This window comes from Podarcis gaigeae, assembly GCF_964106915.1.
Source record: "Podarcis gaigeae genome assembly, chromosome: 11".
Classification (NCBI taxonomy): Eukaryota; Metazoa; Chordata; class Lepidosauria; order Squamata; family Lacertidae; genus Podarcis; species Podarcis gaigeae.
Window position 1 is genome coordinate 49685924 of NC_139687.1, and position 16770 is coordinate 49702693.

Genomic DNA, 16770 nt, shown 5'->3' on the forward strand with positions numbered 1-16770 from the left:
AGAGCTGCCATTATTTTTTCAGCAGCTTCAGAACTCAGCAACTCAAAGAACCTGGTGCTGGCTCCTGCCTGAAGCTGTTTGTTCTGGGTGCTGCAAGCTCAATCCAGGCTGCTACGTTTCCTTAAGACACTGTGCAAGATGATAAAATGATACAGTGGCTGTCGGTCCAGTATATCTGAAGGAGCGTCTCCACCCTCATCATTCTGCCCGGACACTGAGGTCCAACGCCGAGGGCCTTCTGGTGGTTCCCTCACCGCAAGAAACCAAGTTACAGGGAACCAGGCAGAGGGCCTTCTCGGTAGTGGCACCTGCCCTGTGGAACGTCCTCCCACCAGATGTCAAAGAGAAAAACAACTACCAGACTTTTAGAAGACATCTGAAGGCAGCCCTGTTTAGGGAAGCGTTTAATGTTTAATAGATTATTGTATTTTAATATTATGTTGGAAGCCGCCCAGAGTGGCTAGGGAAACCCAGCCAGATGGGTGGGGTATAAATAAATTATCATCATCATCATCATCATCAGTGAGGTACCAGCAACTTCTGGGCATTGCAGTTTCACAGGGCAGCGGATGGCCTCTGGAACAACAGCCTACCAATGTGCTGATCAGTTGTTACAACAGGAAGACACTGCCCAAATAGCACACACAGAGAGAAAGAGAGACCCTGAATCTTACCACTCCAAGTACCTCCACTGCTTATCTTCAAAATACTTTTCCTCCTTAGAAGCCCACTTTCCCCTAAAGCCTATTTAAAGATCTCAGTCTCCAGTCTCAAAACGGAGTGGAAACGGAAGTATGTGTTTGCCTACGTCTGTCCCTTAATCCTTATGCTTCACCCACTCTCAACTTCATTTTTAAGTAGCCAAGTGGGACAGGGGGCAGCTGCCCCCCCCCCAGATCCACAAATATTGTCGAAAAGCATTGAACGTACTCAGTTATCTGAGTTTCTGCCCCCCCGCCCCCAGCAGAAGCCTGCCACCCGCAATGTCCTATTTACGGGGTATTTTCTACCCGTGATTTCCCCAAAAAAGCTCAACAATTTTGATTTCCTGAAAAAGCTGCCACCTTCCTAACAAAAATCCTGGCTATGCCCATGTTTCTAAGCTCCTCAACCCCCACCTCAGAGGCAAAATTTAGACTGTAGACTCCTCAGGGCAGAGAGCTGTCTGTGCTTTTAACATTTGTTTACAGATTGAGCTGCAGTATTGCAGGGTGGTACTATGACTACTACTAGTAGTAGTAGCAGCAGCAGCAGAAAATGGCTTCAAAACTAACATCGGCCAGATTCTTTAAGTGTCTCTTTCTTTAAGATTTGCTCTTCCCCTTGTTCCTCACGTTGATTCCCCGCCAAAAAAGTAAAATCTAAATTCATCCCCATATGTTGATATTCAAACACATACCTTCGCACAATCTAACATCTTTCTGAAGCTGCTGCATATCTTTGTTTTCGTGAACAGATCCTTCGAAACATAACAGTTTGCATTTGTTATATTAATATGTGATAAATAAATTGTGGGTTTATCTGCTTATTTATTCCAGTTGTGCGATTTTATTTTATTACTTTATCCCATATGTGTGTGTGTGTGTGTGTGTGTGTGTGTGTGTCTTGTATTCTTATTGTCCTTGTTATTTGTTCTCTGTTTTCTACCTGCAATGAAGTTTCTGCGACCAGATGCTTGATTTGCAACGGTTTTGTATTTTGGAAATACTGAGTAAAGAGAATAGGAATGATTCAGTCTGAAGGAAACTGAAGGAATCGACTCAGATCGGTGTTGGCAGCCCTTATCCTTAATTTCAACCCAAAGCACACACTTGTGAGTTTAAGCCTAACAATAACGACAACAAAAGGTCAGGAAATGGACCATCAGTAATAAAGGCGTGCGTGATTCTGAGCATGTGCAGAGTGCCTTTCCCCTCCCAGCTGATAAATCCCAGGAGAGTCGGCGGCTGTGGCTGCCTTCTTTATCCCACACTCGTTGTAAGAGCGGATTGACTCCCTTCAAATGGTATTTCTGCGTCTGGAATCCTGCCATTCAGATTCACCGACGGCAGTGCCCACCGCACAAACAGCTCCGTTTGCAGAACTTTTTTTTAAAGCACATCGGATCAGCGCTAGAAACGTAGGGCCAGAAACGGGACAGAACAACAGACACAAAATCCAGCTGGTTGGGCAGTCGCAAGAAAATAAGTTTATTTCATTTATTCAAAGCCGGGAAGGAAAAACAAGGAGTGGTTAATAGGCGCGGCAGATCGATTAATGCCTTAACTGCGGATTAAGCGGTTACATTTTAAATAGGATTTTAAGCGGAGTTTCCTCCCCGGAACGATATCATATCCCTGAGTCCTCTCTGCATAACGTCTTTCAATCCCGCGCTGGGAAACGAGGTCCTTGCAAAAAAAGAACAAGCGGTTTCTCGTCCTTTAGACGAGGAGCCAAAAACACGCCGTCGAAGCCAACGGGGTGAAATCGAATTAAAACCTCACAGTCCTGACCTGGACGGCTCCTTAAATCGCTGTCTTCGTGACTTGCCCAATTTATTTCAATTAACTAATTTTGATTGCCTTTCATTAATTAACAGTCTGCGAGGGTAGGGAGAGAGGAACCAGTGAAACCATCAGGCGCCTTTCTCACAAAACGACCTCCATCCTTTCGTTAAACTCCCCGGATTTCAAGGGTGGGCTTCTTGGAAAGACTTTCAAGATTAGAAAGAAGCTGCGCCTCTTCCACGATTCCTCCTCCCCCCGCCGCACATTCAGATCCTAATCTGACAAGACTCCCAGACGAGATCCCTAGGCCCCTAGATAGCTCCTCCTTTGACAAAGAAATCCTCTTGTTCCCGTTCGCAGGAGGAGATTTTCTAAAAGTGTGTTTGTGGAACAGGGCATAGTCAGCGTGGCTAGTAGCCTTCGCTGCTCCTCTCTGTGAATTTGTCCCTCTTTTGAAACCCACTTGTTTTTAAGACGTGCGTGAGCTCCCAAATGCCTCCTGGAAACTTTGCTGTGCTCTTCCCTCCCTCTGCAACCGCCTGGTCCTTCTGAAACAAGTTTTCTGCCCTTTTGAAAAGCAAAAATAAAACCTCTTTTCCTTTTTTAAAATAATTTTTTTTTTAATTTTTCCTTTTACAAATTCGCCATCTCAAACATTATTCACAAATTTCAACTTTTTGGACTTCCACCATCTTCTCCACCAATCATCCATATTTTCAATTTTTACGCATTCTCTATATTTAGTGTTGCCATTTAATATTATCCTTTCAATTCTATTTAATAAAACCTCTTTTCCTTGCCCGTCGGAAGTTGAGACCTCCCGAAACCCTAGCAAAAAACAAAACCAAACCGCGTCCACTCCTCAGCCTCCCTCGACGGCGACCGTTTCTCTCTGGCTTCTTCCTCCCCGCTGGTCAGTTTCCTCGAAGGGCCGCCCTTCCCGTCGAGGGGAGGAGCCTGAGGCGAAGGAGAGCCCCCACCCCCGTTAATTCAGGTGCCTCCGGCCCCCAAGTCGCACAAAGCCCCCGGGAGACGGAGCGCACGGGAGCACGCAAGCAGCAGCGCCCGCGGGACTCCGACGGGACGCACCTCTGCCGCGCCTCTCCCGGGCAGGGCTGGTGGCGTCGCTGCGCGGGCGAGCTCCTTGCTCTGCCCGGAGAAAGGTCACTCCAATCCTGGCCGCTGATCCTCGGCCGTCCGAGGACGACCCTGCCCCGTCAGCTTGGAAGGAGACGGGAAGGGAGGCTGGGGCCGAGAGCCGCTTAGGCTCAGCGAGGACTCGCAAGCCGCCTTCGCCCGCTGCTGCCCTCTGACACAAGCAGATCCCGACGGGAGTTGGCCGCCTGAGGAGCCTCTCAAATCCTACCAGCCGTCGGGAGGAGGAGGAGAGGAAGAAGAAAAAGCAGGGTCCCTCCGTTGTGCTCTTGTTGGACGGCTGAGCAAGGAAGGAGCGCATGGCATAGGGGAGCCCCCGGGGGTCCTTGGAAGGGGAGGGCTGTCCTCCTCGCCCTCCCCCCTCCCCACACCAGCCCCCTGCCCTGCCGCCAGGAGAGCTCCATGCACCTGCAGCAAGGCTCCCTCCTGAACATGACCGACGGCGGCTTCTCCCTGACTGGGCACTTGGTGAGGAGCCCCAGCGGAGGAGGGAACCCATCGAGGCTCCACAGCATCGAAGCGATTCTGGGATTTACCAAAGAGGACCCGCTTTTGGGTGCCTTCCAAGCCCACGATGCCAGTGGCGGAGGAAGGCCCATGAAGGAGGCAGAGAAGCGCAGTCCCAGAGATTGCTTCTCCAAAATGCCAGCTGAGCAGCCTGGGCAGGGCCAGGAAGGGACCCCGGAAGAACACTTCGGAGGTAAGGCAGGGTGCCAGGGGTGTTTTTTTTGGGGGGGGGTCAGGTGTCAGATCATAGTCTCCCACTTACTGGAGGAACCCTGTCCTCCTGTAGCTGCTGGGACCAGTGAAAGTGTGTGAGTCCTTTGCTTCAATTTGAAGGAGACCCCCATTAACCCCCCCCCCTTTGGAAGCAAGTTCGAATAACTTCCTCATTATTATTATTTGGGGAAGTACTTAATGATTGATGTCTTATTATGTTTGATGTATTATGTGCTGAAAGCCGCCCAGTGTGGCTGGGGGTAAAAATAATAAAATTATTATTAAGAGAGGGGCGCATTTTTAAAATGTGCGCCTTTAAAATCAGTTAAGTGTTGGAGGGGATAACTGAAGAAGAAGAGGAGGAAAGCGTTTTAAAGATCAGGCATCTTTGTGAGACGCCTCAGACACAATTATAAAGATCAGCCAAGTGCCCTCTAAAAACCCTACTCTTTAAAAATCCCAAATACAGTTAGCTGCCTTACATAGAGTCAGACCATGGTCCATCTAACTCAGTCTTGTCTACACTGACTGGCAGCCTCTCTCCAGGGCTTCTGAGAGGCGTCTCTTCCAGATCTCCCAGCTCTGCCTGCAGATCCCAGGTGATGGTGATGCTTTTCAAAGGAGCAACCTATTGAGTGTGTCTTTGGCTGCTTGAGCAAACAGTGCCATGGGTGTTCTGTAAATTGTACAACTTTAGAAAAGGCACCCTGGCATGCAAGGGAGGAAAGAGAGCATTTCCCAGAGCACAGCATGGCAAATTAAGGCAAGCGCGCTGAAACTGGACACAGTCGCATGTCCCACTGAACTTAGTGAGGCTCCCTACATGGGCTGTTAATGCGGCTGTTAATGCCATTACAATGGCATTTTATACTGAAGTACGTAGTTTGCTACCAACATGACCAAGCTGTGGGAGGCAGTGGAAGACAGGAGTGCCTGGCGTGCTCTGGTCCATGGGGTCGGAAATGACTAAACAACGTATGTTGGGGACCAGATTTCCCAAGGAAGGATTCTCACCCTAAACTCATCTTCTTGAAGGCAAGTGCTCAGATTATTTCAGTGGGACTTGCTTCTGTGCTAAGGGAGCTGTTTCCATTTTGGGGGGAATAGCCTTGGAGCTTAGGAGACAGAGAAACATGGTCTTGTCCGGTTCTTCAAGCTTGTTTTCTTATCTCATCTGGGGTTGCCACACTTGTGCGGCTTATTCCAAAATGGATCCATCAAATGGCATGGAACCAATGGACCAATACGCCTATGAGCTGTCCATTTTATCCAGGAGTTCCTCTCTCTGAGGGCTCCCACCTCTGCTCACGTTAGGAAGAGCTTAGCCGGTGTGACCACCCTTAGAACACTGTGTCCCATCCTGATCCCCACACCTCAAGAAGAGTTCCGTAGAGCTGGGAAAGAGCCAGACATGGAGCAAAGCAAAATGATCACAGGGGCTGGAGCAACTCCCTTTATGACAAAGAGCTTGGGGCATGACGAAGGTGTGCAAAATTGTGCAGGTTATGAAGAAAGTGGACGCAGAGATGTTCATTGGGGACATCCAATGAAGCTAAATCTTGGAACATTGGCAGTTCTTCTTCACTCAGTGCCTAGTTAAGATTGCACTTCCAAAAGATGCAGCAAAGTCCACCAACTTGTGTGACTTTAAAGGGGACTGGACAAATTTAGGGAGGACAAGGCTACTTGCCTTGTCGGCTATGTTTTTCCTCCACAGTCAGAGATTATATGCCTTTGAATTGCCTGAGGAGCACAAGTGGGAAGAGTGCCATTGCACTCCTGCCTTACTCGCAAGCTTCTTGTGGGCATCTGGTTGGCTGCTGTGAGAACAGGGCGCTAGACTGGATGAAGTGTAGGTCTCATTGTTTTCTAGTTCCACCAGCACATCAAATTCTAATCGCTTCCCCCAGGCTACATTGCACTTGTGTCATGTGGATCACGCCCCACTTGTGAGCATCTGGCTCAACACCATGGGAAGCAGCGGGAAAGCTGGCTTAGGCAGACTTTGCTCTAAGCCAGCAGGATGCAATCTCAGACCTTTCCAAAGCAGATGAGCGATGGTCCAAAAACAGCCATTGGAGAATGGTTTGGAATGGACTCTGTTTTACCAAGGGAATAGTACAATGCTGGGACGAAAGGGAAGCATCAAGTTGTGCAGAGCAGTTGTGTGGATCAGCTTCCATTCATTTAGATTTTGATAGAATATTAATAACTCATAAAGGTAAAGGTAAAGGTACCCCTGCCCGTAGGGGCCAGTCTTGACAGACTCTGGGGTTGTGCGCCCATCTCACTCAAGAGGCCAGGGGCCAGCGCTGTCCGGAGACACTTCCGGGTCACATGGCCAGCGTGACATCGCTGCATCTGGTGAGCCAGAGCTGCACACGGAAACGCCGTTTACCTTCCCGCTAGTAAGCGGTCCCTATTTATCTACTTGCACCCGGGGGTGCTTTCGAACTGCTAGGTTGGCAGGCGCTGGGACTGAGCAACGGGAGCGCACCCTGCCGCGGGGATTCGAACCGCCGACCTTTCGATCGGCAAGCCCTAGGCACTGAGGTTTTTACCCACAGCGCCAATAATATATAAATGACCAAGACCATGTATCCTTGGCTGGGCACAGAGCTGCTGAGTTCAGCATAATTCTGAGCAGGCATGCACAGGATTGCTCCAGTCCAGATCAGAGCTAACGGACTTCAAAGCAACGAAATCAATGGCAATTTGCATATACGTAATAGGTTTTAGGATCCAGGGCAAGGCTGCAAAAGGCAGAAACAGAAGCAATATCGATGTTGCTTTAAACACTGGATTTTATTTTGAAATAAAGTCAAAACTGAAGGCAACAGAAAGGAGGAACACACAGAAGGATACAGCAAGATCACTAATTAAGTAATGTGATTATATGGTGCTGATTAATAGAAATATATATTTTCTTTCTTGTAAAACACTTGAAGTCTTTTAAAAGATAAAGGAGATGTATCTATCTATCATCTCTATCTATCTATCTATCTATCTATCTATCTATCTATCTATCTATCATCCATATCTATCATCTATCTCTATTAGTTCTCTGTGAAACCAGCTCAAAATGTTAAAACAAATCAAGACAAGAAGTCTGGATTTTTTAAATTTGGAAGCAAATGGTGTTGAAATCAGTGGTATACTTACGTCCACTCAAATGTGCTTAGCATCAGGTAGACATGCTGGTGTGAATCAGCTTGGCTGCCCAATACTATGCATGCCTACTCAGAAGTAAGTTCTACTGATTTCAATGGGACTTACTCCCAGGTAAGTGTGTACAAGGTTACAGCCTTAAATCCATGAGCTCTGGCTCATTTGTTGGTGAGTTGCCTCACCTCTCCTTCTTCTCCCCCCCTCCCAGACCCCTACTGCTCCAAACGCTCAGAGGAGTGCTTGAGTCCGGAGCTGGCCACTTGCAACAACAGCGACGGCAAACTGTCTGATGAAGACCAGCCCAAGAAGAAACACCGGAGGAACCGGACAACCTTCACCACCTACCAGCTGCACGAACTTGAGCGAGCCTTTGAGAAATCCCACTATCCTGATGTCTATAGCCGAGAGGAGCTGGCTATGAAGGTCAACCTACCTGAAGTGAGAGTCCAGGTAAAATGGCAGGTGGTCTTCTCTTCTTCCTCCTCCTTCTCCATCTAGCCACATGGTGAAATCTTGGACAGTTAATCCTCAGGTTCTCATCTTCATTAGAAGACCTCAGTCAAAAGCAGCCTTTCCCTGCTAATCCAGTAAAAGTCTCCCCCACCCTGGATATAATTTCAGACTTTGCATACGTAGTAAAGGATTTTCCTTAATCTGCCTTTTTTTAACACTCCAGACCGCAACCTCTCTCTAATTATGAGTGTTTAGTTTCAGATACTCTGGCTAAGAATTCTCCTAATCATGCAATGTCCAGCACAGGAGAAAGGTGTTGGTTGGTTTGTCGTCGTTTTGGTAGATTGTGCAATTTAAAATATCATTTACATTGATGTATGTGTTTTTAAACTTATTGGAAGTTCCCTATTTATTTATAGGGTACCACAGATTTTGGGGTAAGAGAGGGGAAGACAGAAAAGGAAAGGAGAAACTATAGTAAAAATAAATAAATAAATAAGCACCTTAGGTTAGTTTTAGTTTCCCAAGTATGTGACAATCAGGATTAATTTTCAAATTCTTTGAATGCTCCAGAAATAGCATGTGCAATTGGCACCTCTTTCCATGTTCTTCCTGCTACAACCCTTTGCATGAAACTTAGAGATTCGTTAAACAAGAACCAGCTTTCCTGCAATGTTTGAGTGAATCCCAAAGTCAATAGTGGTGATCTGTCGTGGAACAGCCCCACTGAAGAAGATAACGATGGTTACCCAGACCTTGTTGCTGGTTGCAAAGGGGTCCCCATAACAGTTCAAGCTTCAGGACCCCCCAAAATGTAGGTCCACAAGGTCCTGCAATATAGAATAATAATATGTCATTTGAAATACAGCCTATGTAATCGGCACCTTAGCATCTAGCAATGCCCACAGAGAGGCAGGCTTTTCAAGTTCTTTTTGTTCATTTTCTTGCTTCCGAATTTGAATTTATTGCTCCGTGTAGCCTCTAGCAGCACTGCAAAACTGAGAGCAGGGTTTCTTTTATTACCTGCTTCCTCTTTTCGGTGATAAGCTGTGGATAGGAGTGCAGGATTGCTTCCCATTTAAAGTCACACATCCCTTTAAATTTCCCAATGCAGCTGTAGATGTCAGCTCACTTGGTCCCCAGGCCTGGTTTGTCCCACTACTTCACCTGCTGAACGGCACACCTGGGCAGTGCTGGATTACCAAACAGGCACAGTAGGCACCGGTCCGTCGGCCCCGAAACTTTTAAGGGCCCTGTGACAAACAGACAGATCAAAACAACATTGATTTGATCTTGAAAGAAAATTGGAACCAAGCTTTCTTAGTTGAATGTTATCGTACTAGAGCAGGAAACCCCGAGATTTCAACTGCCTCAGGGTTTAATCCAGCACCGCACCTGGCGACCTGCTTGCTACAGCAACTAAGGAAGGGGGAAGGCAACAGAAGTGGGAAGCTAGCAGGTGAGAAGGCCCACAGCTGCCTCCTTTCCCGTTTCACGATAAACTTAAAGGCATGCGCCCAGTGTCCGGGGGAAGAGGTGGCAGTGCTACATCAGGGCTTTGGTGTAAACTGAAGCCCATTGGGCCACCCCATTGGCCGAAGAGGAGGTAGAACTGATGTGCACCTTTTGTGCACATGGAGCTACTCACTCTGTCCTGGCTCCAAGACAAAGGGCAGTGCTCCCCTTCCTGATATGTCTAGAAGCCAACTGGACCAGCGGTTGAATTTTCCTGCACATTTCTTTTTTTTTAAATGATATTTATTAGAATTTCAAATAGTACATAAAACAAGAAAAAAAGGGGGGGAAAGAAAAATTCAACATTTGCAATCCATATTTTCAATACCATTTTTCCACAACTTCCCCTCGCCTCCCCTTCTTGTATTCCATGTCCAAAAGTTTGTTCAACAAGTTCTTATCCCTAAATTTTTAACCTTAATTTGTTGTTATCTTTAATTCAATTTATATATCAACTTTTAGCTTATATACATCAATCATTATACTTAAAGACTTTTTCTAAGATCGACCCAGTTTCCCTTCCATGGATTACCCAATTTAATACTAGTAACAACCCAGAAAGAAAAAAGATAGAAGAAATCAAAATATTTTTGTACACCCTTTGGATTTCCAAACCCCACCCTCCCTTGAATTTTCCTGCACATTTCTAAGCAGGAGCCCCATGTTGTGAATCACCCTGAGATCTACAGATAAGAGGTGGTTTACAAATATAATAATAATAATAATAATAATAATAATAATAATAATGGGGCACACTTCCAGCAACTCCTGCAGCCACCCTCGTGCCCAACATATTGCTCTGCTTTCCTTTGGACCCCATCAGCAAGGCTGAGAGAAGAGCTCTAACTTCTGGGCAGCCCAGGACCTCCATACACACTGCCCAAGCTTGCACCCTGAACAGGCCACTTCAGTGCTGCTAATGCAGCAGTTTGACTTCACCCTTGGAAGCACACTCCATTGTCTCCTGAGACAGATGGATGTCAACAACACTGTGTGTCACACACAGCTCTGCCTTCCAACATCTCATGGTCCCTCTCCGCCTCTTAGCATCCAAAAAAGTCACTTCAGTCTACCTAATAGTTGGTTCGGCCCCATCTATGTGCAGTAACGCCATGTATGCGTTGTGGTGCCCATAGGACTCTTGTGTATTCTTCCTTCCTACCTCTCCTTTATTCAACATAGTGCTAAGCGGGGTGTGTGTGCATGGAACAAAGTCTGCTTGAGCACTGAGACGTCTGTTCCGGGTTCCCCCCATCCCAACCCTCTGGAGCAGATTTAGGGAGCATGCAAGAGGACACATAACAGCAGAAGAGCAGGATGTCCACTTGTGCAAGCTAGCAGACCTTATTCCGTGCATGCAACCATTGAGTTGAATCCTGTCCCATGTGTCCAACTTTGCAGCCTTTTCTCTGAAGGGCTGTTCAGTCCAAGTTCAGTTTGAAAATCTTTCGGAAGTGGACCAAGAAAGGCCTTGAAGTTGCCCATCAATAGTTAGACAGCTCAGACAGCAGGCTGAGCAGGCACAGGTCACTTCCGCACTGCGGTGAGATGCATTGTATACTTCTATTGAAATTCCAGCAATTATTTCTAAATGTGTATCTGTGCGTATAGAACAGCACGTGCACCTTTTATGCAGATCTTTTCCCCTCTCTTGTGGTGATGCATAAGGAGCTGCTCTGTGGGGCGGGGGGAGAAGGGAGGAGCCCCTTGCCTGCTCCCCCATGTTCTCATTGGCCCAGCCTCCCACATGTTGGGGGCTGAAGTTCTGGAGAAGGGGAGCTTGCTGTACTTGAGCAGACTCCCACCTCACATCCTCCGGTTAGATTTAGAACCCTGATCTCCCAGAGTTCTAAATCTGGCAAGGTCCTGCGCAAGTTAATGCGGAGCAAAAGCATATACATTTGCGGTGCAGCAACCAGCTAAGCTCTTTACGGTACCCGTGTTTTTCGCAAAATGAATTGCATTGTGAGAGCCTAATTTGTTTAGAGGAGGTTATGAATGATTGCTGAAGAACTTTGCGGATGAAAGCAAGAGTCCCTTGATACACCCACTTCACAGAAATTGAGGGGAAGTGTCAAGCAGCAATATTTACCTCCTTATCGCATCGAGATCCTATTGTGGTTGGATACATATGGAGATATGTTTTTTCCCACCAAGGACTTAAAAGTACGGCACTTAACCTTAGCTGGATCCCACCAGTTGTAGAGTGTGTTGCAAAGAGGTGCGTTCTCATGCATGTGTGAGTCTCTACCTTCGCGGCTTCTCAGAAACGTCAGTTCCCACCGAAAAGAAGAAAGTTGGGGATTTCTCCCCCACCCCACACGCTTAATTGTAAGTGGGAGGTTTTTTGCAGGCTTAATGAAAGCTGGATGATCTGTAATCCCTGGATCACGAAAATGTTTGAGAAGCCTGAAATATTTACTAGTCATCTGTAAAAAGAAGAAGGAAAAAAATCTGGGAGGGCTTCCAAAAGTGTGTGTGTTTGGAAAAAGCAGCCTCCAAAAACCAGCACTAATTTTATCCCTTCTAGTGGGTAATGAGAGCAGATTTGGGTTTATGGACTAAGGGGAATTATTTGATGGGGAGCATGAGACAAAATTGCCTGCAGGGGGTTTCTTTTTTAACCCGTCAAGTTTGAATTAACTAAGGGAGCTCAGGGCTTGGTATGGGTTTTAAAGGATTTTGGCCGGCATCTAAACTCAGAAAGTATATGAGAGAGAAACTCTTTTTCTTTGGGCAATCAAATAGTTCTGGTTGACTTTCAGTGAAAGGCAGTTGGAAGGCAAAATTGTACTATTAAAGCACCCTTGGGATCTCATTTACTTAAATGAAAACAGGGTCCTGCAGCACCTTGTGATTATTTAGGCTTCAAGGCAAATAACTGTGATTTGGCTGTTTACTTATGAGCTAGGCCAGTTTCACAAGTCTCATTTAATATACAGTGGTACCTCTAGTTAAGAACTTAATTCGTTCCGGAGGTCCATTCTTACCCTGAAACCATTCTTAACCTGAAGCACCACTTTAGCTAACGGGGCCTCCCGCTGCCGCCATGCCGCCGGAGCACAATTTCTGTTCTCATCCTGAAGCAAAGTTCTTAACCCAAGGTACTATTTCTGGGTTAGCGGAGTCTGTAACCTGAAGCGTCTGTAACCTGAAGTGTCTGTAAATTGAGGTACCACTGTACAAGAGATATATTTTCACATATCTGAAAACTCATGATTGAAAATTGCATGGAATGTGCATTCTCATCTACACCCGACTCTGCGGTGGCCAAGTTTATATATACACACTTTTCAATTTTTTTAAATTAATTTTCCAGATTATTACAAATCAAACCAATTTATATTAATTTAATACATTTTCTTAAAATCAAGTTTCCCACTGCTGTTCATCATCATTTCCTCACATAGCCGCATCATTTCTTATTTAGAGTCCAGTTTACATCCTTCACTTGCCGTTAAACCATTCTTCCAGCTGGCCACTTTTTTCACCTTACAAACAGCCCCTCGGTTACATCTTATGAATAAACAATCCATTTCACAATATGCATTGTTGTTCCGGACCTGGTGTGCTGGGAGAGTTAATTACTATCTTCCATTGTTCCTCGTTCCGAAGTAACAAACAGAATAACATAGCATCAGCTACACCAGGCATAGGCAAACTTGGCCCTCCAGATGTTTTGGGACTACAACTCCCACCATCCCTAGCTAACAGGACCAGTGGTCAGGGATGATGGGAATTGTAGCCCCCAAACATCTGGAGGGCCGAGTTTCCCTGTTCCTGAGCTACACACATCCTTTTCATTATATAGGGGAGGACAGGAAAAAGGAGACCATTTGAAAAACATAAGAAAGCACAAATCACCTTATGCTCCACCTTCTTTTCCCAGCCGTTGAAAGGATTCTCAAGCTTCAAAGAAAACATCCGGATACCTTCAAAAAGCCAAGCCCTGTCCTTTTGGCAGCTGACTGATTGCAGCCTATTAGCATATGTCGGTCCAAGAGCACCTCTTGATTAATGTCAAGTGTCCGAATTATGGAGGAACGAACCACAAATCATGCTGGAGACGGAGGATCATCCATGGCAGGAACACACTCCCAGGTCACACACCCCTCTGCCTTTCAAGTTGGCAGACACGGGCTTGAGCGGCACAGCGGGGTGCAGTGAGCTCCCCAGACCCCACTGGGAAACAGAGCCAGGATTTGTGCCTCATAAATGTTGGTTTCCTCTGCCTGAACCTCCTCGCTGCTCACTGAAGGACCCTTCTATTGCAAGGGCTGCCTGGTCCAAGTCCAGGTTAACGAAGCTGCAGGAGGGAGAGCAGATGGGGCTCATCAACAGTTTAGCACCTGCATGGTTGACTGAATAGGCTCACAGCTCACCACATGGCAGCCTTTCCTGAGCCGTATCCCTGAGCTTTACCTTATAGGTAAAGGGGACCCCTGACCATTAGGTCCACTCCTGGCTGACTCTGGGGTTGTGGCGCTCATCTCGCTTTATTGGCCGAGGGAGCCGGCGTACAGCTTCCGGGTCATGTGGCCAGCATGACTAAGTCGCTTCTGGCAAACCAGAGCAGCACATGGAAACGCAGTTTACCTTCCCGTCAGAGCGGTACCTACTTATCTACTTGCACTTTGCTGTGCTTTCGAACTGCTAGGTTGGCAGGAGCAGGGGCCGAGCAACGGGAGCTCACCCCGGCATGGGGATTCGAACCGCCGACCTTCTGATTGGTCGGCGCCACCCGCGTCCCTGAGCTGCATTGTATTTCTACTTAAATTACAGGGGTTGTAATTTGTTATGGTGAGCATCCTATGAGCATTGCAGCTTGCCAGATGAAATGATCCCCTCCTGTCCTCACCCCATGTCCTGTTCTGGGGTTCTCCCCATTCCCCCCCAGAGACAAATTCAGGGGGTGAGAGGGAGGAGAGAGAGAAAACCCCATTGCACAAGCAGAGGTTCTTGCACCAGGTTTGCACTGATGGGACTCCTTGGGTGATTCCTTGCTTATTGTTTCCAAATCTGCATCTATGCCTACAAATTAGCACATGTGGATTTTACGCAAAACCGTGTTTTCCTTTGCATTCTCATTTTTTGAACACATTGTCACTGGCTCAAGGTGTGTGTATGATGTCTTTGTGTGAGGGAGATCAAAAGCAGGGGCAGCTTCCTTATGTAGAATGTTGTTGTTTAGTAATTTAGTTGTGTCCGACTCTTCGTGAACCCGTGGACCAGAGCACGCCAGGCACTCCTGTCTTCCACTGCCTTCCACAGTTTGGTCAAACTCATGCTGGTAGCTTCAAGAACACTGTCCAACCATCTTGTCCTCTGTCGTCCCCTTCTCCTTGTGCCCTCCATCTTTCCCAACATCAGGGTCTTTTCCAGGGAGTCTTCTCTTCTCACAAGGTGGCCAAAGTACTGGAGCCTCAGCTTCAGGATGTGTCTTTCCAGTGAACACTTAGGGCTGATTTCCTTAAGAATGGAGAGGTTTGATCTTCTTTTATGTAGAATAGGATGTCTCTATTTCCATCTGAGAAATGTTGGAGGGTATGTACCTGCTTTGTATTTATGTGGTTTTTCCTTTTCCCTTTAGGTTTGGTTTCAGAACCGGAGAGCCAAGTGGCGTCGTCAAGAGAAGCTGGAAGTGACATCCATGAAGTTGCAGGATTCCCCCATCCTCTCCTTCAACCGCTCACCTCAGCCCTCTGCCATCGGGACCATCGGCAGCAATTTGCCCCTGGACTCGTGGCTGAACCCACCCATGCCCAACACCAGCCCCCTGCAGACGTTGCCAGGATTCGTGGCTTCCCCACAGAGCCTCCCCAGCAGCTACACCCCTCCCCCTTTCCTAAACTCTCCCCCCATGGGACACACCTTGCAACCCCTAGGAGCCATGGGGCCTCCACCACCTTACCAGTGCGGGACAAACTTTGTGGACAAATTCCCGCTGGAAGAGGTGGACCCCCGCAACACCAGTATTGCTGCGCTGAGGATGAAGGCGAAGGAGCACATCCAGTCCATTGGGAAACCGTGGCAGACAATATGAGGAGGGAGATCTCTGGCCCATGTGGTTTGTGAGAAAGGCTCCCCTTGTTCCACCTTTGGAAAGAGGTCTCATCCCTTAGATCTTATGTTCTGAACAGATAAGCAAAGACTATTGCTGTTAAGAGTGCCCCCACATTCTGTGTTGTAGAAGGGACTTGAGCATTAAACAGAAATCGTTCTGCACCTACCTACCTACCGACCAACCAACCCCTTAATCCTCCAATTTAGCCACTGCAATCTTTGTGTTCTTCCCCACCTTTGGTACAAGACTTAGGGCTTGGTTCTAGCTTTGCTTTGATTGTTGTATTTCTTCTTTTTTTAATGATCTAATCATCCAATATCCCTGACTCGTTGGCTGGATTACAGTAGAGGTGACGAAGAAGCAGGAAAATGTTGTATCCTTCCTAGGGACGTTTTGTAACATTAAAGCACACATATTTTCAGACAGGACGCTGGGGTTGTTAATTCTGTATCTATTACTTATGGTTTGTTAATTCTAAATCTGTGCACTGCGGTTTGCAGCAGCCCTCTGGACCATCAAGGTTTGGTTTTAGTAACCTAAATCAGTAAGCAGATCATCACATATTATTATTATTCATTCCATTTCTATACTGTTTTATATTTAAAGGGGGGGCGGACTCAAAGCGTTTTGCAACACACTAAAACACCAAATAAAACCATGCAGGAGAAAACGTGACTGAATAAAGTCAAATATAAAGTATACACCCAAAGCAACATTAGAAGGAAACTAAAATGTTATATGAAAGATTTCAAAATAAACCATTGCGAAGGAGGTCTGCTACCGAATGCACATTTAATGCAGAAAAGTTAACAAAAAATATATATCTTAAAACATTTCAAAAGAAGACACTACTAAAGGAAGTCAAATATAAAATGCACATTTAAAGCAGCATAATTAACAAGAGAGTACGTTATCATAGGCATAGAGCGTATCTGCTGTAGTTGCTGCCAGTCCTGCCAATGGTGGCTCTTTTCACCTGTTCCTAGGTACAAGGAAATAACCTGTGAACATTTGTTCTGATCAACCTCACTTAAAAATGTTAATAATAATAATAATAATAATAATAATAATAATAATAATACCCCACCCATCTGACTGGGTTGTCCCAGCAACTCTGGGCGGCTTCCAACATATATAAAAATATAATTAAACTTTTTTAAAAAAAATCCCTATACAGGGCTGCCTTCAGATGTCTTCCAAAGTTTGTAT

General features: G+C 46.4%; 1 protein-coding gene across 3 annotated transcripts; it reads left to right on the top strand.

Annotated features, from left to right (window-relative positions):
* The first annotated feature begins 3532 nt into the window (after positions 1-3532).
* Positions 3533-15986, top strand: RAX (retina and anterior neural fold homeobox). Of its 3 annotated transcripts, none has more exons than XM_083702921.1 (3): positions 3533-4341; positions 7738-7979; positions 15088-15986. In XM_083702921.1, exons 1-3 carry the CDS (start codon positions 4044-4046, stop codon positions 15538-15540), a joined length of 993 nt encoding a protein of 330 aa, XP_083559047.1. In that variant the 5' UTR covers positions 3533-4043; the 3' UTR covers positions 15541-15986. The 3 variants fall into 3 exon arrangements, with proteins under 3 accessions (XP_083559047.1, XP_083559048.1, XP_083559049.1); XM_083702922.1 differs by having other exon boundaries at positions 7738-7967; XM_083702923.1 differs by having other exon boundaries at positions 7762-7979.
* Positions 15987-16770: the final 784 nt, after the last annotated feature.

Coding starts and splice junctions, on each gene's coding strand:
- RAX (XM_083702921.1), top strand. CDS start 4,044: ATGCACCTGCAGCAAGGCTCCCTCCTGAACATGACCGACGGCGGCTTC. Junction 4,342..7,737: donor CCCGGAAGAACACTTCGGAG/GTAAGGCAGGGT, acceptor CCCCCCTCCCAG/ACCCCTACTGCTCCAAACGC. Junction 7,980..15,087: donor TACCTGAAGTGAGAGTCCAG/GTAAAATGGCAG, acceptor TTTTCCCTTTAG/GTTTGGTTTCAGAACCGGAG.